This window comes from Mastigoproctus giganteus, chromosome 14 (genome assembly GCF_048544385.1).
Source record: "Mastigoproctus giganteus isolate SK-2022 chromosome 14, ASM4854438v1, whole genome shotgun sequence".
NCBI classification, from domain to species: domain Eukaryota; kingdom Metazoa; phylum Arthropoda; class Arachnida; order Uropygi; family Thelyphonidae; genus Mastigoproctus; species Mastigoproctus giganteus.
In genome coordinates, this window is record NC_143588.1 from 106,567,356 (window position 1) to 106,594,378 (window position 27,023).

General features: G+C 35.9%; 1 protein-coding gene across 3 annotated transcripts in view; it reads left to right on the forward strand.

Moving 5' to 3' along the window:
• The window catches only part of LOC150075503 (very low-density lipoprotein receptor-like), a 77,960-nt gene that overhangs the window by 13,623 nt on the left and 37,314 nt on the right, over positions 1-27,023 (forward strand). For 2 of the 3 annotated variants that reach the window (XM_090388779.1, XM_090388781.1), the window contains exon 3: positions 22,021-22,143. In XM_090388779.1, coding sequence (XP_090244905.1) covers positions 22,021-22,143 — 123 coding nt within the window. The remainder of the gene's footprint in view (positions 1-22,020; positions 22,144-27,023) is intronic. The other variant, XM_090388780.1, reaches the window with a different exon arrangement.

Sequence of the window (27,023 nt, forward strand, 5' to 3'; positions counted from 1 at the left end):
TTGGGCAACTCCTGAACATTAATTCAGCTCTTCTGTGATGATGTAGAAGTCTGTAAAAGGCCAGGAATGAGTGTACTGCTTTGTTTGTGTATTGCATTGTTTAGTCTTTTCTATCCACTTTGCTGCTAGAAAGCAGCAATTACAGAGGTAATTGCTGTTTCCTAGTACCCATCCATTCAACGAGAAGACAGGCCACAGCTGTGTATAAACTTGTGCACAGCTGTAGATGAGTTTGTACAAACTGTCCACGGTGACGAAGGTTGAAAATGCACATACTGATCCCCATGAACACCGGAGCACACAGAGAATCCCACAACATTGGGGTTGGAGGAATCCCACACCAAAGAAGGGAGCAAAAAATTAATACATTAATAAAAAAAAAATAATGAAATATAAAAAAAATAATAATCGAGTTCTATTAAGAAGTGTCAGTAATATACCACTTCCGAAGGGGTCAGTCAGTCACATGCAGATGCCTTAAGAGAATCACTTTTTCATACTGGAACAAAAAAAAAGAGATTAATTTTGGCAAGCACTATGCTGCCAAAAGTCTTGTACCTACCAGAGCTAGTATCAGGAAATTTTTTTTTTTTTTTTTCAAGAAAAGTCTTTCTCCAGCTGAACAACATTCTTTTGATATCCTCGTAATTAATAATAATTTATTTTTGGCCATCAGAAAGCAGGGACATTATTGTTACATACATTGATGATGCTCATCAACTAACTGGTGCAGTACCACCCCTTGTGTATTGGAGACTTGAAGTGGTGAAACCCATGTTTAGTCACCACAGCAAAGTTTCTGGCATCCCCTCCCTTCCTATCTCCTTCAATTATGCACGGTACTAAGTACTATAGGTTTTGATACCTTTCGTGTGTGGGGTTTTCATAAAAAAAAAATATATATACATATAATGTAAAATTAACCCATCTTATACTTTTCCTTTAGACGTGTGTAAAGCACTTGTTTTCACCATCTGTCTGTCCTTATGTAATAGCTCAACTCTCACTGAATCTGAATGACTTCTTATGAAATTTTATTTGTTCCTTGTAGAATGATTTTTCAAGCCTTCCCAAATTTTAATAAAATCAACAGAAATCAGGGAATTTTTTTTTTTTTTTTTTTGTTCCCATCATACATATGTAGGCTATCCATACATAATGCATTGTAGCTGGATATTGATCTTCATGATATTGTAGCTATATTTTGTCTTCATATAGCTAAAAACATATTTGACACTATTGGTCTAATAGTGTTCAATAACTCAAATAACAATGAAACAATGCCCATGTGAAAATAGCTTTGTGTTGCATCTATATTACATAGGTACTCCTCATCTCGCGGCTAATTAATTTGTTGCCGCCGCTCAAATTTGTCATCAGAATTCATGTGCTTTTTCAAATTCATTTCAGGTTGTCTTTCAAATCAGATACAGTACAAAGATATGGAAGTTTCAAAAACAGTGGGCAAGGTAGCTGGAATTTGATTACAGCAGTGTCAAGCATATGTGTTGCATGCATTTCCTGAACTGTTCCATCTAGCAAAACAATCCACTGGGTGGTGCAAACTATTGGGATAGTTTGATTGTGGATTGTTTTGCTGGTTCATTCATGCTTAAACCATTTTCAGCACGTCAAATGTATTGCTGTAAACATAGCTGACTATTCTTAATATTAATGAATACATTTGAATTGCCCACTTGGAAACTGTTTTTAATGTAAATAACGTTCCAAAAAATAAAAAACCAAGAGCAGTACAGTGTATTTACAAATTACCATATTTTCTGTACTATATGAATGCTTATTCCCTGGAAAATATGGTCCAAAATCCCCTCCATCCTGGTGTGTTTGAAGGTGTATGTAGTGGTCTTTATCTTTAGCTGTGACTAGACAGTATGATAAACACCTAGGTGGAGTAGCGACGATGGGTTATTGGCATGATACAATGACTAAAACTTTTGGTTGCATGGACATTTTGGTTAATAAGCACTTTCAGATATTTAATAATTTTTTTCAAAAATTTTCCCTCTAAAACCTGGATGCGTTATATCATCTGAAAAATACGGTAATGAAAATATAATGGCTAAAGAGTCACATCGGTAAAAATAATGATAAATAATAAAATAAAACATTAAGATCAGTTTTTATTTTCTTCTATATTCGGTAATGTATCTTAAATTAGTTATTTCGAAAGTTGGTGAAATTCACAGAGAAAAAAATTAATCTTAAAACCTAGTATATATTCATTTTTTTTTTTACATTAGTTCATAAAATTCTTTTTTAGTGTAGTTTGAGAGTTTAACTCATGAATTAACCTGTTGTGTAAGGGTGTCAGACCGGAAATTAAAAGGTGGTTTCGCAAGGATGGATGGCGCGATCTTGTCAGGTGTTCAATGCCACGCCCATTTAAAGCTGTCTCTTTGTGCAATGTTCACATACAGTACTGATATCGATGGAATTAAATGTTCGCCGAATTTAAATTTGCTATGTTCCTGTTTGAATTACTCGGTTATGTTCGGGTAAAAATGATAGTTTATAAATGAATGCACAAAAGGTCAATTTGCAATTATTAGTCTGTGGACAGTAAAAATTCAAGTAATTGTGTCATGATATCGAAAATAATCATTTTGACGTTAGTTTTTTTTTTTTTTTTAAAATGCATTTTATCTTAACTTGATCTCAGCTATTCGTGCCAGCAGATAATAAACGAAAGTTAAATCGTCTGCCATTTCATGACAGACGATTGCAGACGAAGTTCCCAATAGCAGACGAAAATCCAACAGAAAACCGAAACACCAACCGAATGGCGGTTTCTAGTCAAATTATTTCTAGGGATTTAGGTTCTATTTTTTTTAAATTAAAAATTAAGTTAGTATATTATAAATATAAGTTCAATTTTCATATATTGACCAGTTAAAAAAAAAAAAAATCTGGCTACTATTATGGTAATGAAGTGTTTTATAAAAATCTTTTGGAGTCTAGGCCGTTGATGTTCTTGTAATAGCATGTCAGTGACCGTTCCTTACAAAATATCACCATCTCTTAGAACCAGCAAACGTGTAAGATAGAAACATGGGCGTTGTGCTGCTACACCGATTTTTAAATTTCAGCTGAGCGTCTACCTTAGTGACCTGTGGCGCCTCATATTGAGAATTTTTATAAAAATGAAAGTTGGCAGTTGTCATTCGTTTCAGTATAGATTGCAGGAAATTGGGAAACGTGGAACATTTTAATAACCTTGTATAAAAGTATTTTAAAATTAATAGTAATTACTAGATAACGGAAATTTTTAATTTATTTTATGCTCATATCTTCTTTATACTAAAAGTACTTTTTCAAAGTGCCTGTTTTTTTAATTTTATTATTCATCATATTTATATAAATTTTGAATGAACGAAGCTATTTATGAAGTAATCTTTCTTTGGGTTACAAATATTGAATTTCTCCTGGGAAAATAACGAAGTAGTTTATATTTCCGCTGTGGTTTCGAATATTACGTTAAGTGGAGGCGTTTTGTTATCACTTTCTCGTATCGAGAAAACCGGTAGTCATCTTTCAGAGAAAACCGATACTAAACAACGTCTGTAGAAATGAGATACTGGCTACTGTAATTCTAGTGAAGAAACGATAGATAATGCTAGAATAGCACTTCCTTGTTGAGAGGAAAGATGCCCAGCACATTGATATGAGTTTGTATATTTATAGTGGTGGTAACCCACAGTACCAGATCACTCCGTTGTACGGAATTAACCCAAAATTACCAAACTTTTATACCTTGCACCCCCAAAATTTACTCCCCATATATGAATAAGTGCAACTAACAATTTAGGTATACATATTTTTATAAATTAATATAAACTCATAAACAAAAATATAACCACTCCTGTCTCTGCGAGTGAGGGAGAGGGAAGGGCCTGAGGAAGTTGGTGTGGCAGAAATGGTCCGAAGAAGGACAAAAAACGTGCCGTGAGGCAGAGACACCAGTGGTTGACAGTCGAGGTGAACCGCCATTGGCAAGTGCTGTCCAATCCGTTAACGATAAACTACAAAGCTGGGTGCCCAAAGAAACTTTTCCGAGCACACCATACAGTGGACTACTCTTAGGAGTAGTCGATTCATGTTGACTGGCCATCATCGATACCTTCGCCTGCAGTAGACACGGGAGAACCGTTCCTGGACATTGGAAAAGAATCTCCTCGTGCGATAATTAAGGTTCCAGCTCCATAATGACAATGGATGGGCGCGTATTCGAACGCTAGATCCGACCTCGTCATTGTTTCGGACCAAGTTTTGCCCATAGCCGAGTGGTCAGGAGCGGGAGTGCAGTAGCACGCGCTCTTTGAGTAGACCGGGGTTCAAGCCCCTGACTGCTGAATACGGTCGATCTGCCAACCCGCACTGGACCAGCGTGGAAGATTATGGTCCATTTCCCTCAGCATGAATTGTTGAGGAGGCTTCCATCTTGCAGTGGGTTGATAATGGCTGCACTTTACCTTTTTTGCCCAATATGGTGACCATGTATCTAGATAGCAGTGAACTTCAAACAAGACAACGCCCCTTGTCATAAAACCCGCATTGTGCAGGAATGATTCGAGGATCGTGTCCAAGCATTTTGTGTGCTCCTCTATCTGCCAATTTCCCCAACATCAATCACATCGATCATTTGTGGAATGCAGCATTCACCAGCCCTCGCACCATTGCCGAACTCTGGGACTTCCCTTCTGTACAGCTGGTTCAGGATAGCTGATGGACACTCCGAGGTCTCGTCGAGGCCATATTATGCCGGGTACAAGCGGTTATCACCGCGAAAGGCTGCTCAACACGCTATTAATAAGTGGTCCTAATGTTTTGGCTCATGAGTGTAACATGATTCATTATACAGTTTAATACGCTTAATCTCAAAGATTGAAATAAAATAATCTTCATACCTGAATGAGTGATGGTTTGCCCATATTTTTTGAAAAAAAGAATTGTTAAAAACAATACTCCCCCAGGGGTTTGCTGCCACAATTTGAGAGCCTCTGAAGTAACCGGTTTACATAGTTTGTAAATGTATCACTACGAGGGAATTTTTTTTTTAAGATAAAAGGGGAGCCGATTGTAAATTATAGAAACCTGCAGTGTATAATTAATTGCTAACTTTAATTAATTTATTGAAGTAACGTTGCCTGGACTTCTCAAATGTGAATTATAGAATTTGTTTCACGTGTTTTATTACCTTCATAATTTATCAACGCTGGATGGCTTTAGTCAAGGTTAAATTAACATTTCGGCTTTTTCTGAACAGTGAAGTCCAGTGTTGAATTTACTGACTGTAGTACTTCCTAATTTTTTTGAAAACACGTTAATAATTACCTGCTTTGTTTAACAGGATAACTAACGCTGAACACTTGCACTGACTGTAGTCGCCATGTTAATATGCGCAAAAGCTTATTACGCATCTGAAAATATTATTCACATTGAATGTAAAATCATTCACATTGAACTTCTAATTTTCGTTTGTTCATATAAATTATAATCCCTTCAGCATTACTGAAATTTGTTATTGCTTCTTGTAACTCGCCACCGCGAATGCATAATTTATACGAACTGTATAACCTAGCGTAGTGACACAGCCTCATTTCACCTTTCCGGTAATAACGCATTTAGATGTTATGGCGCAGTTGCTGTTTTTTTCTCTTTGGTAATTGTGGAGAAATTTATAACAAGCAATTAAAAAAAAAAAAACTTATTGTGAATGACAAGGAACTTTTTTAACATAAATGATATGAAAGCCCGTTTTTGTGTATACTTGTATATATTCGTGTTTGTTAGTCACCCTACCAGCCCCTCACCGTTTGGACTTTGCGGAAGTTAATGTAAAAATGCATAATGGATTCCTTTTACCAACCGTCTGTAAAATTCTTACTGCATCTCCCAAGAAAGGAAAAAAAGTTGCTTTACGAATAAATTTATTGCTTTTAGGAATCTGTGCAACTACGAAACAAGATGAAAGGATTAAGTCCATATATGAATCGCAGACGAATAGCAAATCAAAGGACCTGCTGTTTTTAAGGTCACTGCACCTACGTTTTGTAGCAGGTAGAACGAACGAATAGACGAATGGTTTCCTATTCTCAGACCACATCAGGTGATGTGACATCAGCAGCCACAAGTATCGATTTTGTCTCAAGAACAAGGCGCCGTCTGCACTATCTTGTAGCTATTTTCTATTGAAAGATCGTTAATAGCACTCGAACATTGGCTTTGGTGTGTTGTAGTAGTAGCAGCAGAAGTTAATGTATGCAGACTCCGAGGAAGGTTGGTGCCAACAATTAGCCACCCAAGAGCTACTGCTGTCTCGTTAAAATGGTGAACTCGTTTAAATTTTTTTTTTTGAATTAGCCATACACTTTCGCCTGCAAAAAAAAAGTAGTGAAAGTTTTAAATACATTTGAAAACGTCGTGGTAAAGGATTACTCCCCAAATTCACCGATAAGTGTTGGACCTTCCTCGTCTGTTAAACTCGCACATGCTACCTCCTGTTGTTCTGCTTACGAATGCCGCGAGGGAGAATTTTTTTATTTCCTAGCCCTCTAGCAAGAAAATACTAAAGGTGCAGCACTGGAATATCCAGGTAAACTCTCATTACTTCGAAGATTTATTGAAACGTATGACGCTGACCAACAAGTTCTGTGCGATTTTCAACTTTCAATGGATGTCTTGATATCCTGCATCTTTCTTTACCTGTGCACTGGAAATATGTAATAATTCTTGCAACGGTCAGAAACTGTTAAGTAGTGGTTTCGCTACTGGTTTGGAAATGTATTTGAAACTCTTCAGAGACCGGGCGAATTGTTAAGTCTCTTCAGTCGGGACTATAGCGAATTGATATCACTGAAGGGAGTAAGAAAGAATAGTTCGGGATCGTTTCGTACAATATGCAAGGCAACCCTTGAACGTTTGTATGTGTGCGCGCGCGCACACACACACTTATACCGCATGAATTAGAATACCATTAAAACTGGAGCTCTGTGTCCTTGAGGATAGCCACTTTGCCAAAATTTTGCTTTAGTGCAGTTTAAATGTTATCCGTCATCGGCAAGACTGTTTGTAACCAGTCCAAGTCATTTGGAGCATCATAGCCTGGTTCTTGTAGTTTAACCATTTTCCCACCCTCCAGGTCTCAGCAAATGACGACTCGAAGGCTCAGCGTTGTTAAACGATTAGAAAATCATCAGACAGAGTTCCCTCAGGATTATGAAAGATCAGAAACAAGAGGAACCCCTCCCATTTCCAGCACTAACCCCCAAGAAACCCATCTTCCTTCCACCACTCTAATAACATGCCCGTTTTACATGAACGAACTGGACTGTGGTAATTTTTTTGTTGTAGAATGGGGAAATAGGGGTTCTCTCAGGGTCATTAGTAGTCATCCTCACAGCAGGGCAATAACACTTGATAATAAAAACTTATGTTCCTGCCACCAGAGGAGAGTTTAGTCTAGTGATTGACCTTGAGCCACTAACCTCAAAGCTCTAATGCCAAGTACCACTCTGAAACTAATGACTTTCACATTTCTACTAGATTTTTATCGTACTGCCCTCGGTAATGTGTCCAGGAAATCCAAAAGTGAGAGCGCAAAAACATCCCCATCCCAGAATACGCCGGTCCCACAGGAACTAGTTGTGAGTGACTCAATTGTTAGGGAAACGGGGAATACAGTATATTGTGCAGAACAGGACCAGGGTATGTCTGCCAGGGGCAGAAGTTGATGACGTTGTAGAGCAGATATCTTTTAAGGGCACAAAAGGTGATATTGTTGTACACGTTGGGACCGACCAATGATATTAAGAGTTAAGAGAACTGTGGAAGGCGTGCTACCGACCAATGATATTAAGAGTTAAGAGAACTGTGGAAGGCGTGCTGGGACCAACAGCGAATTTGAATTATTGATTAGTCATGACATAAACGATCTCTTATTTTTTTTTTTTTTTTTAATTTTCTTTTGCCTTGTCATGTGAACGCTGTTATGGCATTTAAACATAACGTGACCGAGTTAGTCGGTCTCAGGCGAGATCAGCATAGTCCCTCCCACGGAAACTCGGATTTTTTGTACAGCAAACAGAAATCGACAGCAGGCAATTCACAGACATTTATATACGGCGCAATATAGCTGATGTTCCTAAAATCCATAGCATGCCACGATCACTTATTTTCTTCCTGATCATTGGAGAGACATTTATGCTTCTCTAATATAAGGGAATTATCGCGTAATCGAATGTAATTGTATATCTTAAACGGTCTTATCGGATTTACTCTTTTACCTTTGCCCCTGTTTTCTCGTATAGAATTTTCGCCTGTCTCACCCCATCACTGGTTTTGTTTCAAATATGCTTATAATTGACATGATTCGGCTTGTGGCAATCAGCAACTGTCATTTTTTTTTTTTTTTCCTTAATTTCAGCTCTTTTGCCAATCAGTATGACCTCTTTCTTCCTTACCTATATATAAAAACTTAATTGTGGTGTTAAGAAGTCAATTCATCATTTAAATCGTTTACTGGAAGTGGTAGATTCTGTGTAAAATAAAACAGAATACGAATTGGCATAAAGCGGTTGTATGTTAAGTGCACATACAACCAATGAAATTTAAAGTCGATATCTCCAATTTCGAGATCAAACTGGGGAAGAACCGCACAGTGATTGCGTCATTGCAGTACTTCATAATCAGGAGCTGTATATATGCATTTCGTTGAGTCCTCTCTAAGTAACTCAAGCACTTCAGCCGTACCTTTTTTATATTTACAAATTGAAGTGTGTTTGAGAGATTTGGTTAAGGCACTCCTTTGTTGAATAAATGACTAGCAGCATTGCGAGATGGTTTGCCAACATATCAAGAATTATTGCCTTGTTTTTAATCTAGGACATTACGTACCCTGCAAACATTCGGATTGCTGAATTGGAAATTATACAAATAGTTGTTTTTTTTTTTAAATTAAGTTACCCAGCTTTGTTTTTAATAACGGAATTTTTGATAACAGGTTCATACGTATTTCTTGACTCCATTTCGAAGTATTGATAATAGCACTGAGTGCTGTCAAGATGACCCCGTATAGCAACCATTGATTGATATTCGTATTGGAAATGTCATCCTGTAATCAGACTATCAGTACGTTTCCTCCCCGCCAACATCCAAAAATCCTCTTTCAAACCTTGATAATAGCCTAGACTAATTTTTCCTGCTTAGGTCCAGTCTACTTCAGCCACCGTTTTCCCTAACGATGGCTATGACGGAGCCCAGAGGCCACAGTATGTAACTAAATAGCAGCAACCGTTTGTTTGCCCTGTTCTGTGCCTGTAACGCAGGAAGTGATGCAGTTCTTTGGAACGATTCGGAGAATTCCTAGCTCTCGACTCTAGAGATGGGGAAGTGAAGCTGAAATTATATACGGTCGAAGTTGATGGTTCATTTAAAGGGTGCTCTTAGCATTTTTGTTCACGAGTGCCACTTAAAAGAACATACTGCATACCAATAAGCACGTGAAATATGTATTTTAATACAGGATAGTTGGGGTTACTTCCTATAAAGTTGTTTTTGGTGATCTGCTTTCCTGCAAAATAAAGGTTCACTTTTTTTTTTTTTTCTTGCGTAAACATTCGCATATTTACAGGCCTGAAAATGAGCCATCGGCTTTGGTTTTCTGTATTCCCACACCATGATTGAGTGTTGTAGGTAATTCTCCGAACTTTTTATTAATTAAGGAAAACTTATTTTATATCATGTTGCTCTTTGAACCTAACTAATGTATGACTTCACGTTAGGCGAAACTTGCTTTACCAGTTAAGTCCTTGGTTTTTTGTTTTGCTCTTATTTCTGTGTCAATACTTGGGGCCGTCTGCATGTGGTGTGACTGCCAATTGTCAAATGAGACGTGTTCTTTTGTTACGTCATTTATCAGCTCATAGCACACCACACTGAGGTGGTACGTCATCGTGTCGCGTTACATCTATTTTGTAATTGCAGTTTGGATTATTAGACTTTAATAAATTGCGGCACCATGTGAATCGCGAGTTTCAACAGGCTAACTTATTCTCACATGTTAACGAGTTTTAACAAAGTAATAATAATTGAAGGAAAAGCAACGGTACGGTTGTTTTGCAGTATTCTGTATTTAAATGTTTTTGGGTATTGTTTTGATTTCTTACTCAAGGTCCTAAATTAATGATGTCCTTGATTGTTTGGGAAACAGCCTTGTTTTGTGTTTATCAGACATCTTCAAAGTTACCCAATTTTGAAAGACTCCAACAATACGGGTGATATAAAAAGCAGTAAAATTGGTTGATATAATTTTGTAAACTTTCATTTTTCTTTTCCCTTTTAAAGATAGTATTATGTATAATATAATTCCATTCCTATACCAAACTTGTGTTTTTAAACCTACACCTAACCTGACTAGACGAGATCTGCCAGACTACACACTTGGCCAGTTCATTTGTTGTCTGGTAATTCACGGACATCTTGTATTATTTCTCCGCTCAATTGCACTCTTAAAAATAATCTGCAGCGCTGTTTATAGATGTTCTTGAGTTTCAGCGCGGTTTTCAGTCTTATATAAAAAAAAAAAAAAAAAAAATCTCTATAGCTGCTGTTTTGTGTGCTCACCCCTTATGCAGCCATAGGTTATCGAGAGATTTCAGTCAATCGGCAAGATTTCGTGAAAAATTTTCCACGTGGTGGTATCTTATCTGGAGTTCGACATTGTGTTTACTCTATTGGGGCAGCATCGGGTTAAAATATTTGGATTTTGATATCGGTTGGTCGAAACTAGAGTTGAAAGAAATCTAATACTAGAAAATCTAATCCTTGTCCTTGAGGATTAAAACATGTCCATGATGAAATGAATCTGTCGACCACTGAACGTTTAAAATGGTCTTTGATAATCTTGATGTTTAATTAAATGTTGATAGTGCTTGGTGTTTATATTAGAGGTGTCCAACATGGGAGGTTTTTTTTTTTTTTTTGTACTCGCTGGACTATTACTTAGTCGTAATATTGGTCGCATGAGTTAAATGGCATAGTGAACTTTTCACTAAAATGCTCTTAATGATTACAATTACACATTTTTGCATTAAAGTTTCTTTTATCTAGTGCAGCCATTTTGATTTTTAAAAAAGTGCAGTAGCCATCTGGTGTGAAAACTAGGTTGGTTGTAAAAAAGCTGAATTTATTATAAAAAATATATACTTGATTTTTTTTTTTCTTTAAAGCCGGAGACAACCTGTGACATAATTTGGATATTTTATGCTACATTTCTTAAAGTGTTAACGCGTATCATTTTCTTTTAAAAACTGAAATATGTTAATGCCATAATTTCCGACCCTCCTTTCGTTTCGTGTTACACTTATAGCCTAATTTATTGGTTCGTTAACTCATTTTGTTGAAAGTGATTCACTAAAATTCTGAGTTCTTTGTATTGATTTTAAAGAGACTTTAACTGCTAATAATAATTTTTTATTGAAATAAATGATTCAAGCAATGGAAATGAGTATTTAACTACAGATCAGTCTGTTTTCGGAATCCATTCCCCTTTGTGATTGAACTTATACCTTCTTTTCCCCATGAAAATTATAAATCATAATTTATAAAATTTCGATGTGGAAAAGAGGGGTTTTCCGTCACTGTTTTGCATATGCATGATTCACAGTATCTTGTTTAAAGCGCACGTAGTAAAAATCCAAGTTACTGTCTGCAAAGGCGCTTTTGTATCCAACTCGAGTACGACCTAATTTGCAGGCAAACGATTACGTGTGTGACACACCTCCAGCTATGTCATTGGAGGAGATGAAACGCCTGATATGACGTCACTCACCTTGGAATGTTGCTTCCGGGAGATATAGCTGGTTTCCTTCACTACATATCGCGTGTAATGGAATCGTTCCAACTTTACCTGGGTCTACAATAAACTGCGTTTGGGTCACAGGAATGCATCCAGTCAAAGGTCAATTAACAAATATTACTTCTTGAAATTATTGTGGCCAATAATTTCATAGAGCAATGGTTTTTGTGTCCTCCGTAAGAAAAATAAAATACTTTTAATTTCATTCTGCACTCGTTTTATTGGGGTACTATTTTATTTTATTTATTTTTTAATTTGTGTTTCTTATAGTATTGATTTTTGCCTTCGAATTTATTATTCATCCGTGCAGGGTCACCAGCTCTAGGCTGGTGTGAGTAATGCACTTGCCTTGCATTATATACTTTTGTTATGAGTATGAGAACCCAGTTCATGAACATTTTCGGTTAAGATTTTACTTCATCTCTGATAGTACACACAGAGACAGACAGACAGAGAGAGAGAGAGAGAGATCCAGCTCGGTACCCTGGGTGTGCCAAGCCCATACTCACCAGATGTGAGCCCCTGGGGTTCTATGGTTATATTCTTTTTTGAGAATAATTGGAAACACTATAAACACACACAAAAAAAAAAGAAAAGTGTTAAAGGGAGCATTAAAACAGTTTACTGTGTGTGAGGTGTACACAAACTTCCAGTGTAGCATTTGCTTATAGCTCTGTCCTGTTTAAATGATTTCCCACTTTTCTCACCCCCCCACCCAGTAGGTTCCAAAAGTGAATAAGCTTGTATGTAAACTCCTTTTTCTAGATTTTTGACTCGTGGGAACAAGATGATGGATAAATTCAGAGAATTGTTAAACCTGCAGTTTTTGTTTATTCATAGAATTTGTTACAAATGCAAGTGAAATTTAATTCTAATTTCTTTACAGTGGATAAGCTGCTCTTTACAACTTCTTCTCACTATTTGTTGTTTTTGTCCTTACAGGATTTTTTTTTATTTTATTTTATTATTTTTTTTTTTTTGAAATAAAGCATTGTCTGCTTTACTTGCTGGTAGACTAATTAGTCTTTCATATGTGGATGTGTTCAGTATGTCAATTTATCACATTTATACAGCAATACTCAAGATACTTTTTTTTTTTTTTTCCTGAAAAAAAAAAAAAAAAATAGTACATTAATGATGAAGACTTACAACTATATAAACCACAATTACAACAAATATAATCCACTGCTTCATAAACAAAACAAGATAAAGATAATAATAAGATGAAATATAACCCCAAAAGGGGGGGAGGGGGGGATTACTGCTTACTGATTACCCTTCAAAAATGCTATGATAGTTTGAATGAATTTATTTATTTAAATTAATTTTTAAAAATAAATTAAATAAAAAACCTAATAAATAAATTAAACTAAACTTATTTAAATAAATAAATATAAAAATTTATTTATTAATAAATTCTGTATAAATTTATTCATTAAAAGAACTAAAGTACTAAATGCCAGGCCTGTTATTTTGTATTTTTACAGAATGATAGCATTGGGTATATGAAATGAAGTCTGTATCAGTTTGATACATCTGTCCAATTAATTATGATTTTGAAATTTTTGATATACAGGCATACCTCGATTAACGAATAGGATGCGTTCCACGAAATTACTTCGTTAAGCGAAACTTCGTTTTCAGAGGTAAAAATACTATGGCCAGAATAGGGATACGTTCCTACGTAAAGAAAATGAAAAGCTTTTTTTTCGAACAAAGAAAAGTTTTATTAAATAAACAGTCAACTTACATACAAAGTGAAATCACATTTTAAAATATGAGGTTAAAGTTGATTGTTTATGCTTTTTTCCCCTTTCATTTAACAATTGCCTATACGGAGTTATTGCATTTAACACTGATCGCTTAACTATAACACTTCTTCCTAAGTCAGGATCATTTTCACTAAAAAAATTTAAAACGTTTTCAATATCATTTAAGCACCTTTTTAAATCTTTGGTTGTTAACACTTTTTCGGCAGGTACTTCTTTGTCTTCGTTGCTAACAAGGCTTTCTAAATCTTCCACTGAAAAACCATCTTCTGCATTCAATAAATTTCTAACATCCTCTTCATCGACATTTTCGAAACCTATTTGATTGAGCCATCTGGATAACTTCATTTCTAATTCTTGGATGTTATTTTCTTCTTCTAGTACAACTTCTGGCCATATTTTGCGCCAAACTCCATTTAAGCATTTCTTAGTGACTTCTTTCCAAGAACTATCAATGCTTTCTATTGCGTTTTTAATGGTGTAGTTTTTCCAAAAAGTTTTAACTGTCATTTCCTCTTTATCCTCTAGTTCAGTTAAATTGCTTAAAGTTCGATGCAGATAATAAGCTTTAAATGATGCTATTACTCCCTGATCCAATGGTTGAATCAGGGAAGTTGTGTTTGCTGGAAGAAACACAACTTTGACAGGAATGCATGTGTCCAACGTGTTAAGATCAGTAGGATGTCCCGGAGCATTGTCTAACAACAAAAGAGCTTTTTCTTCAAATTTGTTTTTATGACAATACTGTTTTACTCCAGGACAAAAGTGGTTAACAAACCAATCAGTAAATAACTCCTTGGTAACCCACGCTTTTCTATTTGCTTTCCATATTACAGGTAAATTCATTTTTATGTTACCTTTTAACGCCCTCGGATTTTCTGAATGGTAAACTAATAACAATTGTAATTTATAATCGCCAGAGGCATTTGATCCAAAGAGTAACGTTAAACGGTCTTTGGCTGTTTTGAACCAAGCAGCTGATTTTTCTTCAATAGAAATGAAGCTTTTTGTTGGTAGCCGTTTCCAGAACAAACCGCTTTCGTCAACATTGAACACCAAATTTGGTGGAAAATTTTCACGTTTAATTATTTCCTTTAGTTTTTCTGGAAACTTATTTGCAGCTTCAACATCTGCACTTGCAGCTTCTCCTGTTCATTTTACACTATGAATCCTGGCCCGTTTTTTAAATTTCTCGAACCAACCACGAGAAGCCCCAAAGGTTTCCGTAATTTCTTCAGTTTGTTTAGATTTCAGGTGATTAAACAAAAATGGAATTTTTTTATGTTAAATGGGGCTTGAAATTGTGGACTTCGCTATATCGAGGCTTCGTTATCAGAGGTAACGTTAACCGAGGTATGCCTGTATTGGCAGAATGACTCAAAGAAGCAATGCTTATATACCAGCTGCTGTGAAAAAAATAAAAATGAAAAAAATTAAATGTCTCCCATTTGACTTTTCCAAATTATTTTATCCTTCTTTAAATCTATATAAGCTTCTTCATATAAGATGTTGCAAATGATAATCCAGGGCAAGGTCAACGAAAAAAAGTTGAGGGAAAAGGACAGCTTGGTTGGCAAACACCTCAGAGAGTGGTTTGATTGGAATAACAAGGTCTGTTTAGGGCTTCTGCCTCACGTACATCCATTGTGAAGATGACTGACCTCTGCCAAGAGATAGCACATTGAAAGAGGTTCTGCAAAGCTAGATGTAAATTTCTTTGTTCTAATCATTGATTACTTTTCGACTAAAGGAAGATTTTCCAATCTAATTAACTTTATTTAATATGAATCCGTCTCTTTGTATTTTGTAATCCTCAGGAGAGAAAATGGCTTCCATTAGGTTGCTTAACCCTTTTATACCCCTGTCAGATCCTCATGCAGATGCTTGATTGCCAGTCTACCATGACAGTATAATGTGCCACCTCTCACACTTTTGCTGATAGAGATAAATACGCTGTTGGATTTTATTGGAATGTGGAGGAATTCTTAAAGGCCTTTTTTGGTTTGAGGCTTTAGTTAACTGAACTCAGGCAGAGGTAGTAAGATTTTTAGCATACACAACATGTAGATTGGTTCTAGAAACGTAGACACGCACATTAATATGCTGGCATGTATGGCCTAAAATTAAAATGCTGACTTAACATAAAACCAATAGCCTAATTTCCAAACTTTGTATATTAGGGAGCTAGAGTCTGTTCCTGTATGAGTATCACTTTGCAGCCACTAGTCTTTTTTTTTTTTTTTTCCTACTTTGAACCCTTTCAAACAATTTTATTTCTCTAGATCGGCGGTTCCCAACATTTTTTTTTATTGCGAACCCCTTTCAACGTAATATTTTTTATCGCGAACCCATTTCAATGTAATAATTTTTATTGCGAACCACTAAACCTGTATTCTCTGAAACCGTATAATATTTCTGAATTTTTATTATAAAATATTTCCAGTACTACATTTCTATAAGCGACCTTGCATAATAATCAAAATTATTATTAAGTGTTATACTTTGTAAAGCAGTTATTAACAAGTATAAACTAGATTTTGAACAGGCTAAGAGTAGAAAACTTGCTTCTTTTCCAAATAGTAGCCGAGCATTCTGGTCTCTTGCCAAAGCTAACGGCCACAATTTTTACCCATCTCTGTTCCCACCACTGTCAAAACCAGATGGTTCTGTTGCCACATCAGCCACAGATAAAGCTGACCTACTAGCATCCTAATTTTTCTTCCAACTTGTGTATTGATGATCTTGGTAAATCATCTCAAACCTTTCCCAGTACACTCCATTCGAGGCCTCCTGTGGTTTTCCGTCAACAGGATGTCAGAAGGATTTTGTTGAATCTGATGCTAAGAAAGCGCCAGGTCCTGATGGTATTTCTCCACTTGTTTTCAACACCTGTGCCTGCTTCTGAACTTTCTCCTGTTTTGTGTTGTCTTGTTTCACTTTCTTCCAAAGGTATTTTTCCTTCAGCTTGGAAGTTTGCTCAAATCCAGCCAGTTCCTAAAAAGTGACAAGTCCCTCTCATCCAATTATCGTCCCATTGTGATTACTTCTACTCTTTCCAAAGTAATGGAGAAATCAATTAACTGCCAACTCTTAAACTATCTGGAAATCTTTCATCTGATCAACGATTGCCAGTATGGATTCGGCGCCTCCGTAGCCAGGTGGGAAGGAGCAGCAGTGCTTAGCACATGCTTCTTGATTAGACCGGGGTTCTAGCCTGTCACCACCAAATACCGAGGATGCGGAAAGGTCAGGGAATGACCACTGCATATTCCCAGAGTAATATAGCCTTAGTTGCTAATGCTCCTAAAAACCAAATAACCAGTATGGATTCTGTCAGTTTTGATCCACTAGCGATATTCTGGCTTATGTTATCTATCTATGTACAAATTCAATGGAAATGTTTGGTGAAACTCAAGCCATTGCTCTTGACAGTTCAAAGGCTTTCGATTGTGTTTGGCATAAAGGTCTTTTTTTTTTTTTTTTTGGTAGTTGTTGGCGCATAGGCTTCTGTGGCCATAATGCACCTCCCAAGGTTTTTGCAGTACTTTGATCCAAGCCCGAGGCGGGAATCGAACCCGTGACCTTTGGGTTGCCAGGCAGGCACTTTACCCACCCGGCTAGCCCGGTTGGCCATAAAGGTCTTATAAATAAGCTTCCATCCTATGGTTTGCCAGCTGTTCTTTGTAATTGGGTATCCCATTTTCTCTCTGACTGCTCACTGTGGGTGATGGTAGATGGCTCTCTGTCTTCTAACTTCTCCATTAATGCTAATGTTCCCAAGATTCAGTTCTTTCTCCCACTCTTTTCCTCTTTTATATTAATGACCTTCTTCCATTGACTGGAAATCCTATCCATAGTTTTGCCGATGATAGCACATTGCATACCACTTACCATTTTGAGAAACCTTGCCCTGCTCAATCAGCTTCAATTTCTCGAATATCCGCTACCAATTCTTAAATGCCGATTTCAAGGTAATTCGACAGTGGGGCAACGAAAATTTAATTCCAATCCTTCCAAAATTCAGTCCTATCTTATATCTTGCAAAAAGGATTTCTTTGCTCCTATGCTTATCTTCGATTATGCTTAGATTTCTAGGCAAGATCTTGGGGATTACCCTGACTTCTAATCTGCCTTGTCATAAAACCATATTACAAATATTGCTTCCTCTGTATCCAAAAAACTGGGTTTTCTTTCACTCTCAATGTTACTTTTCTTCCAAACAGTTGTTGACTCTGTATAAATCGCAAATCTCCTTGACCGTGGAATATTGTTCCTACATCTGGGGTGGTGCCCCCAAAATCTCTCTCAGGCTTCTAGATTCCATTCAGGAGAGGGCAATTAGGTTAATTAATGACTCATCTCTAATAGTCTCTCCATTCGCTGTCTCATAGACATACTGTTTCTGCTGCATGCCTTTTCTACAGATACTTCCATGGGCACTGTTTTTCTGAATTGGTTTATATAATTTCCTGCTCTTGTTCAAAGCAGTCTGAACTCTTGCCGCAACCAGTGAACATCCCTTTACTGTCCAAGTTCAATCCCACAGAACTAACATTTCCTCTTCCTCATTTATTCATTCAATTTCTGTTTTTTGGAACAAACTTCCTTCATACATATTTCCTGAAAATTACAATCTACAGAAGTTCAAGTCTAATGTCAACAAGTTGTTGTTTGTTATTTGGTTTTTAGGAGCATTAGCAACTAAGGCCATATTGCTCTGGGATATGTGGTGGTCATTCCCTGACCTTTCCGCATCCTCCGTATTTGGTGGTGACGGGCTCTAACCCCGGTCTAATCAAGAAGCGTGTGCTACGCACTGCTGCTACCTGGCTACGGAGGCGTGCATGTCAACAAGTATCTTCTTTCATCTTTTCAACCTATGCTCGGTACTAAGTACTATAGGTTCTAAAAAAAAAAAAAAAGTACCTATACATAACGAACCTTGTGAATGAAAAAAAAAAATTAGTATGGAAAACATTTTATATAAACAAGGTTGTTTATGCATGAGTAATTCACTTCCATCATTTCTACTACCCAGGTAGTATGCATGCATCTTTTGATTATATCTCACATTGTGAATATCTTCACAATGAGTTGCCAAAGTATTACACTTTCTCGAATAAGTAACACTTCAACTATGGAGAAGACTAATGTTACTTATTCTCGGCGGATACCACCTCCTAGACGGCACCATTTGAAGAATGGTATGGGATAGATACTCTTATCCACATACTGTCCCTATTAGACTTTGGAAAGCAAAAAAGGTGTAGAAGAGGAAAGGAGCAGTTACTCCTCACACTCACTGAACTCAAACATTCATGAATCCCTTGAATAGGCAACACTTCCCCATTTAGTGAAGATTGTTGTTACCTATTCGTGGTAATAAGGGCCTCAAGACCCCCCCCCATCAGATGACACTGTTTCGGATCTGATCGGCTCCTCTTCGGTGGGTGGACAGGCACCCTGGTGTTGCACTAGTGACAACCCAGTTACAAAATATAACTCCACAATATGAGAGCTGCTTGATGTGTATGGTTTAATCTAAAACTATTTCTTGATTAAATGTGTAAGAGTACGAAAAAAAGGTTGTTTTTTTTTTTTCATGGGTAATGCACTTCCATCATTTCTACTACCTAGGTATTATGCATGCATCGGTTGATTATATCTCATATTACCCATGCATAAACAACCTTTTACACACTTTTAGAAATTTAATCAAGAAATATATTTAGATTAAACCATGCTCACCATCAAGCATCTCATATTGTGGAGTTATACTTTATAATTGGGTTGTCAGTATTGCAACAACAGGGTACCTGCCCACCCACTGATGAGTAAGCCAACAAGCTTCAAAACGGTGCTCACTCACAAATGTCACTTATTCTCGGCATCTGCCAAGAATAAGTGACATTTCTCCATTGGTGAAGCATTACTTATTCAAAGCAGTACAATACCTCGGCAACTCGTTGTGAAGGTATTCACAATATGAGATGTAATCAAACAATGCATGCATAAACAACCTTTTTCATACTCTTAGACATTTTAGTCAAGAAATAATTTTAGATATTTATTTAACATGATATACTTACTGTAAGATAGTAATTACAAGGAATTGTGGGAGATGTGGTTTCTTTTCTTAGCAATTCTTTAATTTTAATTTAATTTAATTTTACTTTATTGTTTATTATTAGTTATATTTTGTAGTTTACAATAATATACCTATGTAAATCTAAGCAGACGCCATTACAGAATTTTTAGTGCGAACCCCCTGGAACACTTTCGTGAACCACCAGTTGGGAACCTTTGCTCTAGATGTCTGACCATTTATTTATATAGCATGATTATTACCTTTTTCTACTGGTAAAATTCCTACGTTCGGTATATAAAGTGTGGCAATAATGTTACCAGACTGGTGCTTTTGTGGTTACATACAATGAGTTTGAAAATAAAGGGAAATAGTACGTTGTAGTTGATTTCCTCCAACAGATGGTGGTACAGAGATTGTTCAGTAGGCTGACAGTTTGCAAGTAACAACAAGTTTCATTAGTAGCATTAACGTTCTGTGTCATGTTGCAGCAGAGCAACAAATGAATATGAAATTTTTAAAACTTTATGGTGATGAAATGTTAAGTTATACCAGTGTGTTTGAATAGTATAAGATGGACATTCAGACATTTGCAATGACCCAAGAAGTTGGTGACCCTCAACCTCTCAAAATGAAGAGATGCAAAAGTTCAGAAAATTGTGAATAAGGAGATGATATGTCAAATTCTGCATGAAGATTTAGGGAAAAGGAAAAGCCTGTGCAAAATTTGTGTCACAGATGAGCAGAAGCAAACAAGACTGTCATTCAAACTTGTCAAGACAATCCTAATTTCTTCAATTGTATTGTCACTGGACACGTTTGTTTTTGACCTAGAGATGAAGTGTTACAGCATGCATTGGACTTCAAAACATCACCAATGTTCAAGAAATTTTGTTTACAGGAGTCCAGGATAGCTGTTGCTAATCATATTTTTCAATAAACAGGATGTGATTCACAAGGAATTTGTACGAGAGAGAGTGAGCATGCAGGTGCTTCAAAGACTATTTCCTAGGTGAGGCTGCAATCTCAAGAGAAAGGCAGCTGATTTTTGTTGCCCGACAGTGACCTCTGCCCATCCCATACTTGTTAAAACATTTCTGATGAAACACGGCATTATACAAATCAACCGTCTACCTACTCTTCCAATCTAGCACCAGCACATATCTTCCTTAAAGGAAAGATTTCAGGATGTTGAGGACATAAAGAGAAATGTAAATGGTAAACTAAACATCATCTCTTTGGACACCTTTGCTGACTCATTTCAGAAACTTTCAGAATGGTGTAATAAGTCCATTCAGTGAGGTGGTGATTACTTTGAATAAAAATAAAACCATTTTTGAGCTCCTTTACCTTCTTATTGTACCAATCTGGGGACTTTATTGCCACACCTTGTAAGTCTAGTTATCTGATATCTGTGGGGGATTGGGGGGGTGCCAGCTTCATGAACAGTTTTTTGGCATAATGTTTAGAGGGTTAGTAGTTAGGCTAGAACAAATGCTTAATCCTTAAATATTAGTTGTCTAGAACAGCACTCTTCAAAAATATCAGTGAGACCAGTAATTAAGCATTTAGAACAGTCTTGATGGTGTATTAGTAAGCACAAATGATGCAATGTTTTCTGCATCAGCTAAAGAAAATTATAATATATATATAATAAAAATGTTCATGCTATTCTCATAAGGTAACCATCCAATTCCACTTGTAACTTAGCTACATTGGGAAGCAACTTATTCGAGATTTGACAAACTGCTGCCCATAGGTGATATTTTTATATTTGTACCTACTTTCTAAGCCAGTCTTCATATGTACATCAATTTGTCTCATCACTAATATGGTTCTACCCCTATTTGAAACCCCCCACCCCCGAATGATATTTGTATAAAAATATTTCTTCTTTAGTTGATTGTGTAAGTTTGTCTTGAACTTATTTACTCCTTTTGGGCTGGGGGAGGTAAAGCAATGTATCATAACCTGTGTTGACTAATTGCTTATCTGTTAATAAAAAGCAGTGCTTGCTCTTGTATGCATTATTGAAATATTTCTTTCATTTTTATTTGAGTGTTTCTAAATGGAATGTTCTGATATTTTCCTTTGCATTCATTTAATTTAACTTGTATAGCTGAGAAAGGCTTACTGTAATACCTTAAATATGATTATTCTGTATTATAGGTAGTTCAAGTGGCCACTTTAGAATAAAGCTAGCAAAATCATTAAATTACTTATCAGATGCAGATTTTATTCAATTATTTAAGGTTAGTTCTCAAGAGTTAATTGACTTTTTAATCCTCCAGAGGCAAGAACATGCTCAAGTACAGAATTCAGGTGTGGAAATGGAAAGTGTGTACCAAGTAGGTGGCAGTGTGATAATGAAGATGATTGCGGGGATGGTTCAGATGAAAATCCTGAGATTTGTGGTAAATATTTGTTAATTTTTTTTTATTTTTAAGATTTAACTTTTAAACTAGCATAAGGATTTAAAACTTGGAATGAATGGCAAATAATTTTATTATTTCATTCTTAGTTTGTTCATATAATCTTTAAACATTGATATGTGGGAAGGGGCATCTAGTAACTAGTTCTAAATCTGTAAGTATAAAATGATTTTTAATTAATCATGCATACTCTGTTTAATTTGGAGATATTAAAATTTTTCAGATTTTAAAAATAGTTTGAAGGGTATTTGTACTACAAGTTAGAATAATTCTTAAAATCTGAACACTTTCACTGAACTAATTTAGAATTTTTTGTCATTTATTATTTACTGGCAGTAGAACTAAGATACTGAATGAGTATTTCAGTAACATAACTTAAATGTTGTTATCAGCACAATGGTTATAATCATTGCAGTGAGAAATGGAAGAATTCCAAAGTGAGTGGCTCAGTTCTGTTTAACAAATAGCACAGATCCCATTTAACAAACAAAAGTTGTTCAAAATGAGGAGTACCTTATGGGGGCCATAAATTTTATTTTACTCATAAAAACTGGATTTATGAATTTTGTGTAGACTTTTACAAGATTATTTCAGAAATTAGTGAACAGTGGTCTTTCCAGAATGAAATGGTATCATTTTGATAATCACTTTGAGGAAGTGAATTAGGCATCTTTCAATGTATTTTCTTAAATTGCATCTGTATCAGGCTGGGAGGTTAAAAATTGCTTGAGTATCTACCTAAAGAAACTTGGCAGAGCTATAGTAGTTTTTACTGTTAGCATAAATAGCCTTGGATGTCTTCATAGTGCTCATTGCATTCTTCAGTAGTTAAAACAGAGTTCTGTCTGTAGTGTTAATATGAGACAACCATAGTTAGGTGTTTTATCAGCTACTATTATATTATTGATTACAAATGCAGTGCTTGTAATAAAGAACTTATTCTAAATTAATAAAATTGTTTTAATTCTGGATAATATTTAAAATCTCAATCCCAAGCTGTTATGAAATTGTAATGGTATAGCAAATATTAAAAGTAACAACCTTTACTTGAAATAAACCCAAAATCTTAAACCAATGCAATGTTTTCTAAATATCATAGCAAAAATGAGGTGCCAGCATTTCAAACCAACTATTTTTAATGTAGTTTGTTCTAAATATCCTTTTAATAATTAATATATATATATATATATATATATATTTTTTTTTTTTTTTTACTTTTAAACTAGCATAACAAATAATGCAAGGAAGCAAGCTTCCTTGCATTATTTGTCAATACTATTCGTAATATCATAATGTTATTTTCCAAATTGTGGATTCTATATGAATGACTGTAGAATGCATGAGTTATAAATGGTAGATAGCCCCCAGAACTTCTAAGGCCCAGCTGGTTAGATGGGGGGAAAAAATAGCCTGACTGTACTGGGTAGTCAAAACTGCCATGAAAATGTATCAAGTTGAGAGTATTGTTAATGGTACCATATTAGTGAATATAAATATGTATGACTTCCATACTCCAGTGCCATTTTTCACAGATGTGTGCTTAATATTTAGTTGTTCTGTGCTAACAGCAAGACCACGTATGATGACAGTAGCACATCAATCTATGCACTGATGTTGTCAGCATGGTGTGGTGAATGTTAGCGTGGCACTAGGCTCCTGATACTGGTGGATCAACATCAGCATATTACAGCCATTCTTGCCAACCAGGTACATCCCTTCGTATCTACAGTTTATCCATCTGGTAACTTACCAGATGGATAAACTTCCAGCAGAATAATGCACTGTGTTACAAAGTGCAGATTATGCAGGAATGGTTTGAAGTTGTCCAGTCTCAAGCCAATTTGAACACCTGTGTTGACTCAGAGGTGGCAAAATGTTTTTGCCACTTCTGAGTCTATGACCTGACAGCTTGGGGCTTTAGTATGCATTAGTTTATGCAAAATGATGCAAGGAAGAAAGCCCATGCAGTACCAGCAAAAATAAAATAAAATAATAATAAATAAATAATTAAAAGCAAAATAGAGTAGCCAATACACTGTTTTTTCATATACCTGTTTCTTTCAAGTATATATTCAGTCTTAAATATTATATAAATGTCCAACCTGCACAAGAGTAGGTGAGAAGCTTATTTCCAATAGTCACTAAAGGTAAATTTTCAGACATCCAGTCTACAATTTTTTTTTCTCTCAGCAGTATAAATTAGTTCTCCTGTGTACGTCATGCAAATAAGCATAAAAATTCCTTTGGCATTTAGTTTATTCAAATCTTTAGACACACACACACCCCTTGACCAGGTCACCCTGCAGATACATGGTTTCCAAACACTGCTTACAAAATTAGTCTACTGATGAGAATACCTCTTTGTGCCCTTAACCGATCTCTGTACTCTTTCCAGTAGGTCACCTCATTTTAGAAAATTGGGTTGCCTAGCCTGTTTTCAGTGTTCAAGATGCTGCCCAATCATTGATTTTATATAGGATAATCACATCTCTATGTGCAGCATTCCTGTATATCATTAACAAAACTGCAAGAACTGATCTACACTACTTTTCATAATTTCATATCAGATTGTATTACTCATGTTATTTTCCCCCCTCCACCTCTCTAGTCTTGAGTTCAGTGATACCCAAGTGCACCCCAAATACAAGACCTTGCACTTTTTTAGTACTAAATCTGAGCTGCCATTTATCATCATCTGTCATCGTTCCACTATTCCACGGGTTGATGTATGAAGCCTTTCCACCATGCCCTGTCCGTGTACTTTTCTCCGTTGTTGATTTCATTCCATTCCTCCTCTCTTAATAACATCAGTCTTTATCATGTCTTGCCATCTCATTTTTGGTCTTTTGCCCCTTAATTGTAAATCAAACATTCTTCTTGGCAAATGCCTCTGGTTCATCCTCTTGACATGTCCAAACCATTTCAAACGGGACCTTTCAATCCTATTCTGGAGTTTTTCAACCTGAATTCTCTCCCTAATCACCTCATTCCTGATTTTGTTGCATCTTGTCTTTCTGGCTATGCTCCTCACAGATCTCATTTCTGCCCCCTGAATTCTGCTTTCATCCTTTTTCCTCATAGTTCAAATTTCAGATGCATACGTCAGAATTGGTACATAATAATCGTGCTATATAGCCTTCTTACACTTTAGTGGTATGTTCCTGTTCCAGATCAGATCTCTTGTCTGCCTATAGAAATTCCTGCCTGCTTGTATCCTTCTACTTATTTTTTCGTCTATCACTCCAGTCTTTGTAATGGTGCTTCCTAGATACTTGAAGTTTTTAACCATTTTTAGCTTTTTCCCTTCCATTGTAATGTATTCATCAAGCTTGCCACTCCTCAGTAGAACCAGTGCTTCACTCTTCTGGCTGAAAACCAGTCCAAATTCATTGGCCATACTAGCCCATATATCAACTTGCCATTGCACTTGTTCCTGCTATCTCCCCACATGCAGAGGTCATCTGCAAAGAGCATGACTTTCATTTGGTTCTGTCCAAGTTGTTCCACCACTCTGCCATTTATCAGCCCATCCAAATAATTCATCTAAGCCTTGTTGAAATAGCATACCCTGATTATTCTCATTAACTACCCTGCCCACCTTTGTATCACTAGCAAACTAGACAATAAGTTTGAGATACTGATGAGATCAATATCATTTACGAATATTAGAAGAAACAGCAAGGGGCCGGGAACTGAATCCTGTGGGGCCCTGTTAATAATCTTGCTCCATAAAGAGCAGTAGCTGTTTGTTTATAACTGTAGCCTACCACTTTAACTATATCTATAATAGTGACTTTGATTTAATTTCACATTGCCAGTTTATACAACAAATGTTCATGTGGGATCATATCAAAAGCTGTACAGAAATCTATGTAAATGATGTCAAAGTTACTCCTCCTATCCATTACTCTATTGACAATCTCATAACAGCTAATTTGATTAGTCAGACATGATCTGCTTTTAAAAGTCATTCTGATTTTTTTTAATTTCATGCCTGTAAAGATGGTGTGGACAGGGATGAAATTAAGGGAAACTTTTTCTTTCTTTCTTTTTCATGTCATTTAGTTAAATTTCTTTTAAAAAAAAGTATTCCAGTTCAGCATGTTCTGGATTAGTTTCTGCAGTAATCTTTTTGCTGCACATATGGATTAATTCTGCTCATAAAACATGTTGAATTTTTACTTAATAAAATTTCAGTTTAAATATTTTTTAGCACTGAAGTTTTTTTTTTTTTTTTTTTTTTAAAGCAGGCAATTTTTTAAAAATACAAGCATATGAAATATCTGCACTGGTGTGGTTTGCACACCAATATCTCCGCTTGGTGGGGTTATGTTTAGAGTACTACAATGAATACTCATTGTTCTGTAGCTATACTTGAATTAAAAAAAAAAAAAAAAAAATCGGTGATGCAGGATGAAATCCAACGGAAAATTGACTAAATAATACAATTAACTGTATCACAAAAATGGATACTACTAAGACTGGCAATGTTTTTTATGTTGCATGCCTACTGGAGGAGTGCCTATTGTAGTTCAGAACAAGTATGAGAACAATGAGCATATATCAGAGTGAAGTTGAATGTTTATTCAGAACCAATAGTGCACCGAATACAATAGAACGCATTCTACTCCTGGTGAACAACTTAGTGAAAAAGAGTAGAGATGAAAATAGATTAAGAAAACTATTCTGTTTACTCCATGGTAACTTATAATGTAAAAAGGTAATTTTTCAGCATTTTTTTTTTTTTTCTGTATTAAAGTCTATAGTTTTTTGGGTTTTTTTTTTTTTTTTTTTTGGTGGTGGGGGGGGGATTTATTGCTAAAATTTAACTTGGGGGAAAAAATATACAGAAAAACAGGATA